This window comes from Schistocerca americana, chromosome X (assembly GCF_021461395.2).
Source record: "Schistocerca americana isolate TAMUIC-IGC-003095 chromosome X, iqSchAmer2.1, whole genome shotgun sequence".
NCBI lineage: Eukaryota > Metazoa > Arthropoda > Insecta > Orthoptera > Acrididae > Schistocerca > Schistocerca americana.
In genome coordinates, this window is record NC_060130.1 from 301,973,623 (window position 1) to 301,988,986 (window position 15,364).

General features: G+C 42.5%; 1 protein-coding gene across 2 annotated transcripts in view; it reads right to left on the reverse strand.

The window, feature by feature from the left end:
* The window catches only part of LOC124556576 (1-phosphatidylinositol 4,5-bisphosphate phosphodiesterase eta-2-like), a 409,152-nt gene that overhangs the window by 132,217 nt on the left and 261,571 nt on the right, over window positions 1–15,364 (reverse strand). For both annotated transcript variants that reach the window (XM_047130534.1, XM_047130533.1), the window contains exon 3: window positions 9,601–9,874. In XM_047130534.1, coding sequence (XP_046986490.1) covers window positions 9,601–9,874 — 274 coding nt within the window. The remainder of the gene's footprint in view (window positions 1–9,600; window positions 9,875–15,364) is intronic.

Below are 15,364 nucleotides of genomic sequence, written 5' to 3' on the forward strand. Positions count from 1 at the left end.
TGACCGAGACGTGTAACTAATGGCACCCCATACCATCACGCCGGGTGATACGCCAGTATGGCGATGACGAATACACGCTTCCAATGTGCGTTCACCGCGATGTCGCCAAACACGGATGCGACCATCATGATGCTGTAAACAGAACCCGGATTCATCCGAAAAAATGACGTTTTGCCATTCGTGCACCCAGGTTCGTCGTCGAGTTCACCATCACAGGCGCTCCTGTCTGTGATGGAGCGTCAAGGGTAACCGCAGCCATGGTCTCCGAGCTGATAGTCCATGCTGCTGCAAACGTCGTCGAAGTGTTCGTGCAGATGGTAGTTGTTTTGCAAACGTCCCCATCTGTTGACCCAGGGATCGAGACGTGGCTGCACGATCCGTTACAGCCATGCGGATGTGATGCCTGTCATCTCGACTGCTAGTGATACGAGGCCGTTGGGATCCAGCACGGCGTTCCGTATTACCCTCCTGAACCCACCGATTCCATATACTGCTAACAGTCATTGGATCTCGACCAACGCTAGCAGCAATGTCGCGATACGATAAACCACAATCGCGATAGGCTACAATCCGACCTTTATCAGAGTTGGAAACGTGATGTTACTCACTTCTGCTCCTTACACAAGGCATCAGAAGAACGTTTCATTAGGCAACGCCGGTCAACTGCTGTTTGTGTATGAGAAATCGGTTGGAAACTTTCCTCATGTCAGCACGTTGTAGGTGTCGCCACCGGCGCCAATCTTGTGTGAATGCTCTGAAAAGCTAATCATTTGCATATCACAGCATCTTCTTCCTGTCGGTTAAATTTCGCGTCTGTAGCACATCTTCGTGGTGTAGCAATTTTAATGGCCAGTAGTGTACTTACCCCGACATCATGAGTGGACTGATGGCTTTGTGAGAAGCAGCAGTTGCACTCCAGTGAGAGCAGACGGAAAGAAGAGCGGAAGAAAGAAGCACGGGTCCTAAGGTCGACGCTGTACGCGGGAAGACGCGGCTAGGGCAACCCTGTCTACGCGACTTAACGAACCCGCAGGGGGGTCGCGGGATCGGCAAGGTGACAAGACGGAGCGGCGGGTGCGGTGCTAAGGCGACCGCCAGGGCAACGACACGCGGCGGCAGCGCGGTGCAGCAGCGGAGGACGCGCGGTCTTCAGCTGCAGCGGCGGCGGACAGCGAGCAGCCTGCGGCCCGGCACAGCAAGGCTGAAGGAAGCGCGACACCGCGGGCGTCGCGCGGTCGCGTCCTGCTCGCTCACCTCACCTCAGCGATTCGTTTTCAACAGCGGCGCTATCTCGTCTCGCCTCGGCACAACTCCTCAGTAAACAAAATCAGTCACAGCTTCACCTAACAATGCAGTTGCCGACAACGGAGCAGCAGCAACTCACATTAGTATTAAATTCATTCTCCAGGCTTTCGACGATACGAAATCTACATTAAATGAATTTACAGTGAAGCGCCAAAGAAACTGGCGTAGGCATGTGTATTCAAATACAGGGATATGTAAACAGCCAGAACATGTCGCTGTTGTCAGCAACGCCTACATACGACAAGTGTCCGACGCAGTTGTTAGATCGGTTACTGCTGCTACAGTGGCAGATTAACAACATTTAAGTGAATAAAATGTTCTCGAGTTTCCAACCGCGTCAATTGCTTAAAACTACCCGAGCTTTCGGCCAAGCACTCCTTGGCCATTGTCAAGTGGTGTGACTGCCAGTGGGTTGTTGGTGCGCCTTATATACACTAGACGCCGGCTGTGACGTAACTGGTGCCCGTGACATTGCCATATATGGGCATGTTTTGAGTCGGCGTTCGGTGTGCCCTCTTCAACCGCGCGATCGCTGGATCCCACGCAGCGCTGAGCTGCAAGCCACCGTCTCTATTCAGGGTGTTTGCGGTAATTTTTATATCAATAGCTTCCTTTATTGAACTGTCCCAGAAGTCGTTAGTGCGAGCCATGGCAGAGGTATCGTCAATTTTTATGTGGTGACCGTTTTCTAACACATGCTCAGCTAACGCAGATTTCTCTGGATAGTGTAGGCGATAATAATGGTTCAAATGGCTCTGAGCACTATGTGACTTAACTTCTGAGGTCATCAGTCGCCTATAACTTAGAACTAATTAAACCTAACTAACCTAAGTACATCACACACATCCATGCCCGAGGCAGGATTCGAACCTGCGACCGTAGCGGTCGCTCGGCCCCAGACTGTTGCGCCTAGAACCGCACGGCCAATCCGGCCGGCAGGCGATAATACCTCTCATGTTCTTTCCTGCGTTGTTCCACAGTGCGCACTGTTTGTCCGATGTACTTCTGGCCACACTCAAAAGGTATTTCGTAGGCTCCAGGTATTCTGAGACCGACTGCGTCTTTAACTGCCTCATGAACTGAGCCACCTACGCAAGGTTTTCAGGAATAACGGCTACAGCGCCCATTAAGTGAAAGAAGTGATTTCTGGGAAATATCAGAATAAGACCACCGACGAAGAGCAGGAAAAGAAACTTGCTTTGCTGCCTTTCTGTATCTCTGTGTCGGGCAAGATAAGCCGCCTGTTGAAAAGACACAAGATCAAATCAATCTTCAGGCCTCAAACGAAAATCCAAAATTACTGAGACCAGTTAAAGACGCAGTAGGTCTCAGAACACCTGGAGTCTACGAAATACCTCGTGAGTGTGGCCAGAAGTACATCGAACAAACAGTGCGCACTGTGGAACAACGCAGGAAAGAACATAAGAGGTATTATCGCCTCAGAGAAATCTTCGTTAGCTGAGCATGCGCTAGAAAACGGTTACCACATAAAATTTGACGATACCTCTGACGTGGCTCGCACTAACGGCTTCTGGGACAGTTTAATAAAGGAAGCTATTGAAATAAAAATTACCGCAAACACCCTGAATAGAGACGGTAGCCTGCAGCTCAGCACTGCGTGGGATCCAGCGATCGCGCGGTTGAAGAAGGCACATCTAACGCCGACTCAAAACATGCTCATATATGGCAATGTCACGGGAACCAGTGACGTCACAGCCGGCGTCTAGCGTGTATAAGGCGCACCAACAGCCCACTGGCAGTCACACCACTTGACAATGGCCAAGGAGTGCTTGGCCGAAAGCTCGGGTAGGTTTAAGCAATTGACGCGGTTGGAAATTCGAGAACATTTTATTCAATGTTATCGCCGCGAGACTCTGCATTCATACAAAATTTAGGTGAGTTTGAACGTGGTGTTATAATCGGCGCACTAGCGATGGGACATAGCATCTCCGATGTATCGATGAAGTGGGGATTTTCCCGTACGACCATTTCACGAGTGTACCGTGAATATCAGGAATCCGGTAAAATATCATATCTCCGACATCGCTGCGGCCCGAAAAAGATCCTGCAAGACAGCACAAACGACGGCTGTAGAGAATCGTTCAACGTGACAGAAGTGCACGACCAAAAGCTTTACGCCTCGCCCGGGCCCGTTAACACCAACATCGGACTGATGATGATTGGAAACATGTTGCCAGGTCGGACGAGTCTCGTTTCAAATTGTATCGAGCGGATGGACGTGTACGGATATGGAGACAACCTCCTGAATCATGGACCCTGCATGTCAGCAGGGGGCTGTTAAAGCTGGTGGAGGCTCTGTAATGGTGTGGGGCGTGTGCAGTTGGAGTGATACGAGACCGCTGATACGTCTAAATACGACTCTGACAGGTGACACGTATGTAAGCATCCTGTCTGATCAGCTGTGTCCATTCATATCCATTGTGCATTCCGACAGACTTGGGCAATTCCAGCAGGACAATGCGATGCCCCACACGTCCAGAATTGTTACAGAGTGGCTCCAGGAGCACTCTTCTCAGTTTAAACACTTCCGCTGGCCACCAAGCTCCCCAGACATGCACATTATTGAGCATACCTGGGGTGCCTTGCAACGTGCTGTTCAGGAGAGATCTCCACCCCCTCGTTCTCTTACGGATTTATGGACAGCCTTGCAGGGTTACTGGTGTCAATTCTCTCCAGCACTACTTCAGTCATTAGTCTAGTGCATACCACGTCGTGTTGCGGCACTTCTGCTTGCTTGCGGGAGCCGTACACGATATTAGTTAGGCAGGTGTACCAGTTTCTTTGGCTCCTCAGTGTATCTAAATGTGGATATAGCTTTTGAACTAATGCGTGAAGCAGACCGTCAAATATTGCTAAAGTTTGTAAAAGGCGCATCCAGGGTTCTCCACGTAGTAAACTGCTTGTGCGTGAATTATCTTCCACTTGAAAATTACAAATGTAAAGAACTTTAGTCTTCTAAGCTTACAAAATGTTTTCCAGCAGGCAATCAAAGGGAGAATCGATTGCAGATTGAGCCAGCAAAGTAGGTTAAATTCAGCATCAATTTTATGAGGTTGTCCATGTTGCGATGCTAGCATCAGAACTGGCGGCATCTTTGTCATTAGTTAGAAAACGAAGCAAAGTAGTATTCATTCAGGGGATCTGCGATAAGCGCGTGCAGATAATTGTGCTTGCATGGCGCGAAAACGGCACCCGAACTGAGTCTGTTGTAGTAGCTTTGTTGGAAGAGTTGGCAGTTATGTTCACCAAAGAAAAATGATTTGGTGGCAGAAATCATCAGAGCAAAACGGGGAAGGTTACTCTTAAGTGTTTCTCATGTGGACGTGCAGGGCACACATCTAATGACTGCGGAAGTATTGTTAAGTGTAAAACCTGTGGCAAGTCAGGGCATTTAACGCGAGACTGCCGACTTGAGAAAAGAATTTGTGGAGAAGAATCGGCTCAAGCGTGTCGAGATTCAGAGGCTCAAAAGCCAGTCAGATGCGAAAGTTACAATTTATTGGGACACAGAGGTCCTTGTAGGAAAGCGAAGCCAGTTGTGTGTTTCGTGTGTCAGATGCCAGGTACATGGCTAAAGAGTGTACTGAAAGATATTTAAAGTCGACTATGAAAGTAAAAATGAGTTTGTAGAATCGATTTGCCCACAGGGTTCAGAAAGTCCGTTAAAATTGTTTCTAGATAACGGAGCACAAATTAGCTTGTTCAGTATGAATTAAATGCGAATCAGTGTCGAGTATAGGTCTGGAGAAAGTAAGACATTAAAGGTATTACAAGTCCGGTCATACATACGTATGGCCAACAGTTTCAGATCTTGGAAAGGATAGGGAATTAAGAATGAAACATAAGTTAAATTTTATATGAGGGGAAGTTGATATTCCCTATGCCAGTTTAATCTGTGGAGACTCCTTTACGAAGCATGGCATAGTAATTGATTACTCCACGGGAACCCTGTAGATTGGGGATAGGCCCGTTAAATTATGTACAGAGATAGAAGAACAAGGCTCAAGAAAACAGCTGCAAGGGTTTAGAAAGCCAGAAACAGATTTTGAAACTACAGTACGTGAATGCAGTAAAGCTGAAAGCTCCCTGAGTTGCTCAAAGGAGCCAGTAAACCAAAGTGCACCGAAGGAATGGCGAAGTAAACAAAAAATCGTTTCTCAGACGTGTCACCGATGGGAAACGGATGCTACAGAGCCTAAGGTAGGCCATGTGGCTAAAATAAAGTTAGGTTCACGCGAGAAGAGGATTTTGAGGATAAAGGCTGCAAATACTAGCCTAGGAGAAGGCATTGCTGAGAAGCTAGATTTGCAGGAAAGCGTGTACCTACCAGAGGCGCTGGTGAGAGAGAGAAAAAGCTCTTGTTTAATACGCGAAAGGAGAAGGTTGCTGTTGAGATGTCTCGCATTAAGGTGAGCAAAGTTCCACGATTTAGCTCCAGTCTGAAGCAGACTGTGCGCAAGATAAACAAGGTCTCGAGTGGGAAAAAATCGAGAATCAGTTCACTAAAAGGTAACTTGGTGTTAGATTATTTAAATGGCATAGAAGGCAGTCCACAATAGAGGTGTGTTCTGCGTATAATGATATTTCATTTAATAGGGTGTAATTTGACATGCACAGACACAATTCGGTATCAAATAACATTGATTCCAGAATCAGAGGTACGAGTAATTTGCTCTCGTCCTTACAGAATACCAGAAGCGCAGGAAGAAACTTTGCAACAGGAGATAAATCAGATATTATAGAGCGATATAATAGTATCTTCAACAAAGGCCTGGAATTTTCCGTTAATCATGATTCCCAAAAAATGGATGCACCTGCTAAAAAGAAATGGAGGCTGGCAGCTGATTACAGTACACTAGATGACATTACTGTCAACACAGTTTTCCCACTCCTACGTATCGATGAAATTCTTGACGGATTGGGCAAATCAAAATATAATTTTATGCTTTGACTAAGGGATAATATCAGATGTTATTCGATGTAAAGGTCCGAGAACAGCTTTTAATACATCGTACGACCATTACATGTACAAAAGAATGCCAATGGGACTCCGTTCTGCACCCTGCACAATACAAAAATTGATGAATTCAGTTCTAATGGGTTTACAGGGTGAAAAAGTGTTTATTTATTTAGACGATGTAGTATGTTTTGGTCCATCTCTGGAAGAACACAATTCCCGCTTGGGCGAGGCTTTCGAGAGGCTAAGGCAACACAGTTTGAAGTTACAGGTGGATAAATGTGAATATTTAAGGAAGGAGGTCACACACCTGGGACACGTCTTAACTGAAAATAGGTTAAAACCAGACCCAAACAAGCTAAAAGCAATGGCGGAATATGCCCAGCCCAGTAAAAAGTTTCCTCGGGTTAGTCAGGTGTTATAGATGCTTCATAAGTGTCTTTACTAAAGCGGCGAAAGCACTACATGAGTTGTTGGAAAAAAGTGTAAAGTCTAAATGGGGTGCCAAGTAAGAAGATGCGTTTCAAGTGTCAAAAGAGAGGCTACTCAATCCCCCTCCATCACAGTACCCAGATTTTTCAAAAAGTTTATAATCACGACTGACACGAACCAAGACGCTATTGGCACTGTTTCTAGCCAAGGGGAGATAGGTAAAGACATTCCAGTTGCATACGCATCCAGAACGCTGAACAATGCAGAGCGACACTATAGCACCATTGAGAGAGAGTTATTGACCGTAGTTGGGCGGTCATAATTCCATACTATATGTTTTTGGTCATATGTTTACCATTTGTACAGATCATAAACCACTGCATTGGGTCGGAAATATTAGTGATCCGTCCTCATCTTTAATGAAGTTCACACTGAAATTAGAGGAGTATGATTATAAAATTGTATACCGAAAGGGACAAAAACAGCTATGTAGCAGATGCATTGTCGAGGATAAAGGAAGTGTAGTCAGATAATACCGAAACTGGGGCAAGTGAAAGTGAAAAAGGGTCGGTAGTCAAGGAAGACGAACAGGAGGAGAAAACTGCTGAAGAAAAGGCGGAAGTTTTGCGGGAGATCTACCATGCACCCATAGGTGCTCACAACGGATCGAGGGAACATACTATCGAATCAGGAAATACTAAACGTGATCTGGTATGAAGAAGGATATTGAGGATTATATCAGAAAACGTGCTATTTGTCAAAAAAATAATATAACGTAAAATAAGACAAAAATGCCGTTGGTTACAATACCAACACTAGAAGTAGTATTCGGTAGGTGTAAAATTTGTGCAGTCTGTCCTCTGACGATAACAGACAGGTTTAATAAATACATACTAACATTCCAGGACACACTGTTAGTTCATTGCAGCAGAATCGATAAGCAGGATGCAGATACAGTGGCTCGTATCCTGGTGGAAAGAATAATTCTAAGTTTTGGAATACCCTCAGTAATACTCAGTACAATGGTAGCAATTATTTGAGTGGTACACTAAAGAAAGTGTGCAGATTTTTAAGGATTAATAGGGTACAGACTTCCTGTTCCCATCCGCAGTCGAATGGAACATTGCAAAGATCACAGCTAAGTAGAATAGAATTCCTGAGATATTAAATCGATAACGCTTAATCAAATTGGGACGAATGGCTTCCATTCGCGGTATCTGTGTACAATACAACGGCACATAGCACGACAAATTATACACCACATGAGTTTTTTCCGTTAGAGCATGTAATATACCTGGTATATTGCAAAGAGATTTCGCAGGTGTTACTTATAATTACGATGATTATGTACTCGAATTAAGCAGAAAATGAAACAGATGCCCTAACGTGCCAGGGATTATAATAAACAGTATAAGAAGAAGAATCAAGAGAACTATGATACAGACCAGAATTTGAAAGATTTTAAAACGGGTGATCGAGTTCTATTGTACGACGAAAGCGTTAGAATGGCCAAAAGACGTAAGCTGGACATGCAATCGCGTGACCCATACGCCGTAGTTAGGACAAAAGGCCCATGTGTGATCACTGGATTAAAGAGATACTTATTTTTAACTATACCTGCCAACAGGTTAAAGGAGCTTTACTGAAGTATAACTTTTTCTTCAATTCCAGATGAAACAAACGCAAGTGTTGCACCTCGTGAGCTGTATTGCCGCAGTGTAACCCTTGGACAGTTTCAAGATTTTTAGCATAGAGAAGTTTCCTTCATCTCCGGGTTTATAAGTATATTATGACAGTATTGGCAAGATACAAATCTACAATGTGATGTGGAAAATCATCAATCACATTAATCTCGGAGAACTTCAGAGGAAAGCTGATGAGAAAGAGAGAGTACCACATTTATCTGTAGGATATTTTAAACAGAAGTGAGCAAGCTTGGGAATAAGCGATCAAGAGCGGGAAGTTGTAGAGTAAGCTTAGAATGGCATGTCAAAAAGACCCGGAATTCGCAATGTCTAATTGGGCAACTACTGTTGAAGTGTCAAAAAGTTCATATCTTCGAGGGTTAGCTACTGTGCGCGTAAAAAAGTTGTATTGGTGACCTATTTAACTGCCAATAAATGTTCGAGCGGAGAAAAAACAAGACATCCTAGAAATTACACAATGTATTTTTGTCCGAATTCTCATAGCCAAACTAAGAATCGAAAATGGACAAACGCGAGGTCTATTTTGTAAAACAATACTAACGTGCTTGAAATTAATAACGGTAATTAAGAAAAAATGGAATACTGATCGATATATAAATACGTCATACATCATGTATTCCAACAAAACTTTAAAATAAAAAAATTAAAACTCTTCAAATATTTTGTGAAATAATTTTTCTAGAAGTAAGAAATAAAATATATTACAGAAGCATTTGACTTGCCTTTGAATGATGCCCGATATCACGTACGGCAACGAAATCATGTACAGTAAATATCCTCTAGTAACCTTTACATTTCTAAGTTAAACATTGAACTTTAAATTCTCAATCGTCACCTCATTTGCTGTATATGATTTGGAACATCATTCAAAGGCGAGTCTAATCTGTTTTATTTTTTACTTTTAGACAAATAGTCTCATAAAAAAATTTGACCGTTTTTTCCATTTTTTTAAATTTCTATTTTAATTATAAACCTTTCAATTCTGAGCAGTTTTATATAATTTTGTTTTAGCATTTCAGCTGTTGTTGAAGACTATCTTAAGAAGAAGAAGAAGAAGAAGAAGGTGAAGAGTGACATGAATTGAGTATCTTGACAGTGTCACCTTGTTGTAAAGTGCTAGTCCTAATTTAGGTGACTGGTGACTTTATAAGAACATAAAGGAGGTGCTATGCGACGAACCGTTCGAAGCGCTGTCCCTGCTGGAGGCCCTTGATGACTGTGATGACGTGGCGCAGCCCCACCACCCAGGTGTGCGCCAGCTCTGGGCTGGTGGCCACGAGGTCCAGACTCTTCTTGTTCCTGCCGTGTATCACCGAGAAACAGCACGCTTCGTCGATGAATGGTGGCCAGCCAGTGTTGTTCTTCCCGAACTTCTCCTCCACCTTCTTGGCGATTTTATTGAAAGTGTCCGTCTTCCAGCCGTGTCTCACGTCCAGAATATCGTCCACTTCAACTGTAACATAAAAAATCGTAGTAACTATTAGAATATTTATTTAACGGGAAAGAGGAGGGGCATCGGACCCTTTCTTACATCTAACCAGGCTTCTATGTATTCTGACACGAGAAGCATTCAAATAGGTACAGATGTCCTGGTTTTCCGGGACAGTCCCGGTTTCAGATTAAAGAAATTGATGTCTTGAAAAATACTTTCGAGACGGTAGTTTGTCCCGGTTTTCGAATTTCAGAGAAATATTCACATACTATATATTTTTTCTCCAAACTCTTGCGTGGATCTGTGTTAAGATAAATAACGAAAGCTTTTATTATCACAGCTGACCGACTTCCTTGAAGAGCATTATTGTGTGGTAATGCTGCTGAGTTTCTATTATTGTTCCTACCTCAATTCAGTTTTAAGCTTTGCAGCAATGTGGTTATCTGTTTCTCTATCCATGTCGTAACGCGGTTAGTTCGTTATTAAAGTGTTTCATTGTTTCAAGTGAACTCAAAATGCCAAAGAGGAAGAGCTCATTCCGAGATAAATATTCAGAAGAATGGTTCTTCATAAAACGAAGGAGAAGTGACTAATGCGTAATTTGTAAGTGTTATGTTTCCATTGCACATGGGAGAAGAGCTGATATTAAGGATCATATAGCTAGCGTAAAGCATAAATAAAACGTGTAATCTGCAAGCACTCAAAAACTGGACAGTTATTTTGTTTCAAATTCTTCTAAACAGGGCAAGTTAGTAACAGCAGCGGAATTAACAATGCGCTATCATACCGTTAAAGTCACATGTTTTTGAAATCAGTTGACTGTACTTAAAAGCTACGCACCAAACTTTTGATGATTCAGAAGCAGCAAAAATGTGACGTTGGGCAGAACCAAATTCAACAGCAATTGTGAAATCAGTGTCAGCGCTCAAAACTGTCAAACAAATATGCGATGAACTTTCAGAGGTCCGTAATAAGCACGTTTTGCGTCACTGTCTTAGAGGAAAACAAAACTGATAAAAGTAAATGCATAGTGTCTGGCGGTGACATTGCAATCTCTAATTTTGGAAGACTACAACGAGCTGGTACAAACAAGGTGTTAGCGAAACTGAAAAGTGAAGTAAACGAAAATCTTGTAGGACTTGGATTCGCCGCACACATATTACATAATGCTGCAAAGGCAGTCGCTGACGTGATGAGTCTTGATGTAGATACATTTGAAATTTAATTTTTCATTTACTTCTGCAGTACGAAAGGAGCATCTAAAAGAACTCTGTGAGTTTGTTGACAAAGTATCATGCATTGTTGTCGCACACGAAAACAAGATGGTTATCTTCGTTTGTTGTAGCAGAGAGAGTGCTGAAGTTATAAGATGCTCTTAACCCTAGCAATACCAATGTATTTCCCATAACGCGTACTATCAAGAGCGGTACTTTATGTCCACCCGAAAAAACTAAAAAAAATAATTGTTGTTAAGGTTTACTAACAACATCCTTTTTAAATAGATTCTGATGTATAAGAAGGGTCCAGGGTCTCAAAAAAATGTTCAAATGTGTGTGAAATCTTATGGGACTTAACTGCTAAGGTCGTCAGTCCCTACGCTTACACACTGCTTAACCTAAATTATCCTAAGGACAAACACACACACACCTGCCCGAGGGAGGACTCGAACCTCCGCCGGGATCAGCCGCACAGTCCATGACTGCAGCGCTAGACCGCTTGGCCAATCCCGCGCGGCGGTACAGGGTCTGAAAATATCTTTTAGCCCAATTTTAGCAGCAATGTGTACACAGAGAGGAGGGGTGATTTATGACCACCATTAGAAATTTAAAAAAAAATACAATTTCGTTAACTGTCATTAAGTTTTATTCACAACATACTTTTTAAAGATATATAGATATGTAAAAAGGCTGCTGACAAAAATATAGTTATAAAATTTATTGCGAAAAGTTACATTTACTACTAAGAATTAGATTTTTGGGTTACATATAACTGAAAAAGTCAAAACAATTGAAGAATCAAGTTCTGAGAACTCTGTTTGAGAATCCTCTGACTGAGTCGTATTTGTAGGTTTTACACGGCCAGATAAGTATATTTCAGGGCCAAATACTTAAACTCGAGAAGAAATATAGCAGTATATAGAAGTTTTTGGAAGATGTTGTCAGAGTGACAGGACGGCGGAAAGAGGAAACTTTTGGACCACTCAAATTATTTTATAAAATGGTCAACAAACTTGGAAGAATTTTCCATTTTCAAACGGATGTTGGTGGACTCGTCAGAACCTGTCTGGAATGAATTGACAAGGACATGAACATTTCTGCAAGATGAAGGATTATCAATAGACGATAGTGCATTGTTTGACAAGTTTTGCTTCCTCAGCCAGTTCACTTTATCACAACTCACCCAAGAATAGTGATAAATTGTCTAGTATGTCGTGTCAGGAAAACTGGAGCGATTTCTTTGAAAAGTATGGACGCGTACAGCAGTATTCGCAATTACTAAATCTGTGCGAATTCATCTTTATTGTTCCAGGACACAATGCTAAAGTGGAAAGGATATTCTGTCTCACGAATGTCCAGTGGACTGAGGAACGAAATAGATTTCAACTATCATTAGTTGAGCCATAGTAAAATATGTTTTTAATAATGAAATCAGCAGCTCTGATTTTTATGATTACGTCATTCAGCGGCAAGATCTTCTCTCTGAAGCTGAGAAATCCGGTAGATACCAAATGTAGAAGAGAGCAGAAGGTTTAAAATGCAATTTTGTTACTCGTATACAACCGAAAGTCTGCATTTCAACATTTTTAAATATTTAATTTTGTATTTCATAATGCAAAGATATTAAAAAAGGTAGCTGGGTGATTTTATTATGTCTTTCACGCGATAGACTGCAGGCCAGTTGCAGTTAGCTCAAGCGCTCCTCAGTGTATTGAAAAGTAAACCTACCTGAACAGTACCGAAATATGTGCCCCAGAAAAGAGCCCACTTATATTATGCGTATAATATATCTTCCAATGCAGTTTGTCCTATGAACCATTTTTATGTTTTCTTTTTCCTCAAAATAATTCCCAACACACATCTCTCCATCATGGTTGTCACATTAGAAGTCCGCGTCTCATGGCCGTGGCTCAAAATTGGCAATACACGCTGTAAACTTTACGTTTCAGATACATTCTAAAAATAACGGAACTGAAAATAAATTTGTGGCTGGTTGCTGTCTCAACACCATCAACATTTGTATTCAAATAACAGCCACTGTCTGCAACCATGTCATCATATGACAAAAATGCATTCTAAACTTAGTTTGGAAAATTCCCTGGCGTTTATCAAAAGCGCTCTATACCACGTTTACTCTTTGTTTACTTATTTTACTCGTTTACTTCAACTGCTTTAATCACAAATCCTCACTAACTGGGTCTTTGAGTGTATGGTTGTTTTTTACAACTTTATTTTCGATGTATTGATTACATATTACACTGAAAAACGTTTATCACGAATTCATTTAACACGAAAAATCAAATAGTACAAATAATACTGCATTCCCGACAAAATTCTATACAATTTTATAATTTTTTTTCTTAACACGAAATAAAAGTCGTTGAACATTAAAAGGTTTTGCCTCTCGGGCGAAGAAATACGAGTACGTAGTTTCTTTCTGCAGTTGCCACGTCACTCAGATGTATCTTTCTTTTTTTTCGTTTTTCATAGCGAAGTCAACAACAGCTGCTGCTGACAACTCGCACTGTGAAAACACTTCAGTTGTTGTTGGTAATCGGAAACGTTAGCCGTCTGAAGATGGGAATGATAGCCCGAAACAGCGAATTTGCTGTAGTTCGATATTTGTGGACCAAAGGGCATAAACCAAATGTAATTCGCGGGGACGACTGTATGGACCGTAGCAATGCCCCCAGGTGGTATATTCTTCCAAGGGAGTCGTGTGAACCTTGGTGATTCGCTACGCTCCGGACGGCCAGTAACAGCTTCAAATCCGTAGAATGTCGGAGCCATTGAGGCAGCAGTTCTGAAAGACTGACGGTACAACGGCTAACCTTATCTCAGCGTTTTAACATTTCACTCGGTGCGGTGAACGATATTGTTCACGACACGTTGAAATTTCGTACAGTTAGTGCTCGCTGGGTGAACTCAAAACCTGAACGACAGCTACAATGGCCAGCGAATGATAACGAGCTTAGATCACTTAATGCGTTACGCTGCAAAAGGGCATGATTTTCTGAAAGGAATCTTCACTGGTGATGAGCCGTGGGCGTATCACTACACGACCGAAACCAAGCAGGCTCTATGGCGTGGAAACATCACGGTTCCCCAGTACGAAAAAATCCAGAGTGACTAAATCTGGTGTGTTATTGGTGAACTTTACTTAACACGGGACCATTGTGAATACTGCAGCCTACATTAAAACTTTGGTTAAGATGCATCGTGTCCTTCGTGACAAACGCCACAACATTACTGCCGTTGTTGTCAAACTTCTTCATAACAATGCTCGCCCGAATGTTGCTGTTCCTGTTCATGAGAAAATCGCCAGATTTAGGTGGGAGGTGCTCCATTATCCACCATTCAGTCCAGACCTAGCACCGTCGGACTTTCACCTGTTCGGTAACACGAAGAAATTCATGGCCATCCAAAGCTTTGCGACAGATATGGAAGTGAAATCAGCAGTTCACAAATGGCTATACTCCAACCAAACGGAATTCGACGAACAGGGCATATCGAAACTGGCTCCATGATGGGAGAAATGTGTTGAAAACATTGGTGACTGTACAGAAAAGTAGGTAAAAGATGTAAGTTCATTTTCGATCTTTTAATTTTGTTACCTATACAACTTTTTGGTAACAAAATTATTGTGCGTTACTTTCTGATCTTCCCTCGTACAGTCTCGTCAAGCTTCACGAGATGGTTCGGGGGTGTCTGAAAGAATCCGTACCTCACTGCATAGACGAGAACAATATCGCATCCAAGTGCGACGACCACACGTGCAACACATCGTTAAACAGGTACGTATTTACAGTTAATTGTAACATGTAATGTGCTGAAGTAGTTTTGCATTCCTTGTTAAGACAGGCCTTGGGTGATATTAGAGCCCGCTTAGATGGGAACTTGGTCGAAAAGTTTGCATTTCAAATACATTTTTAGTGACCAGGGCGATACTTCATACTGAAATCAGTGACGGCTCATAACAACATATTCGCAATTACCTGTCGAACAGCTCGTTAGCAGACCGTTGTTTACTGTTTTTGCTCCAAGTATCGTGTCGGTTTTCGGTATTAATTACGAGATACACTGCACTTATGACGGGAGACTATATGTCGTTTAATTAGGACTTTCTAACAATTCATCTTGGCGAAAACGAAATTACGATATCTTACACGGTTGGGGAAATATCTACGGTGAAAATTTAGCTGAAACTGGCTGTATATGGCATTGCTGGACGACTTGACCGTCACCGCCGGAATACCGCCGAACGAGAAAGCTGCGAGGCGACGTCACGTCTTCC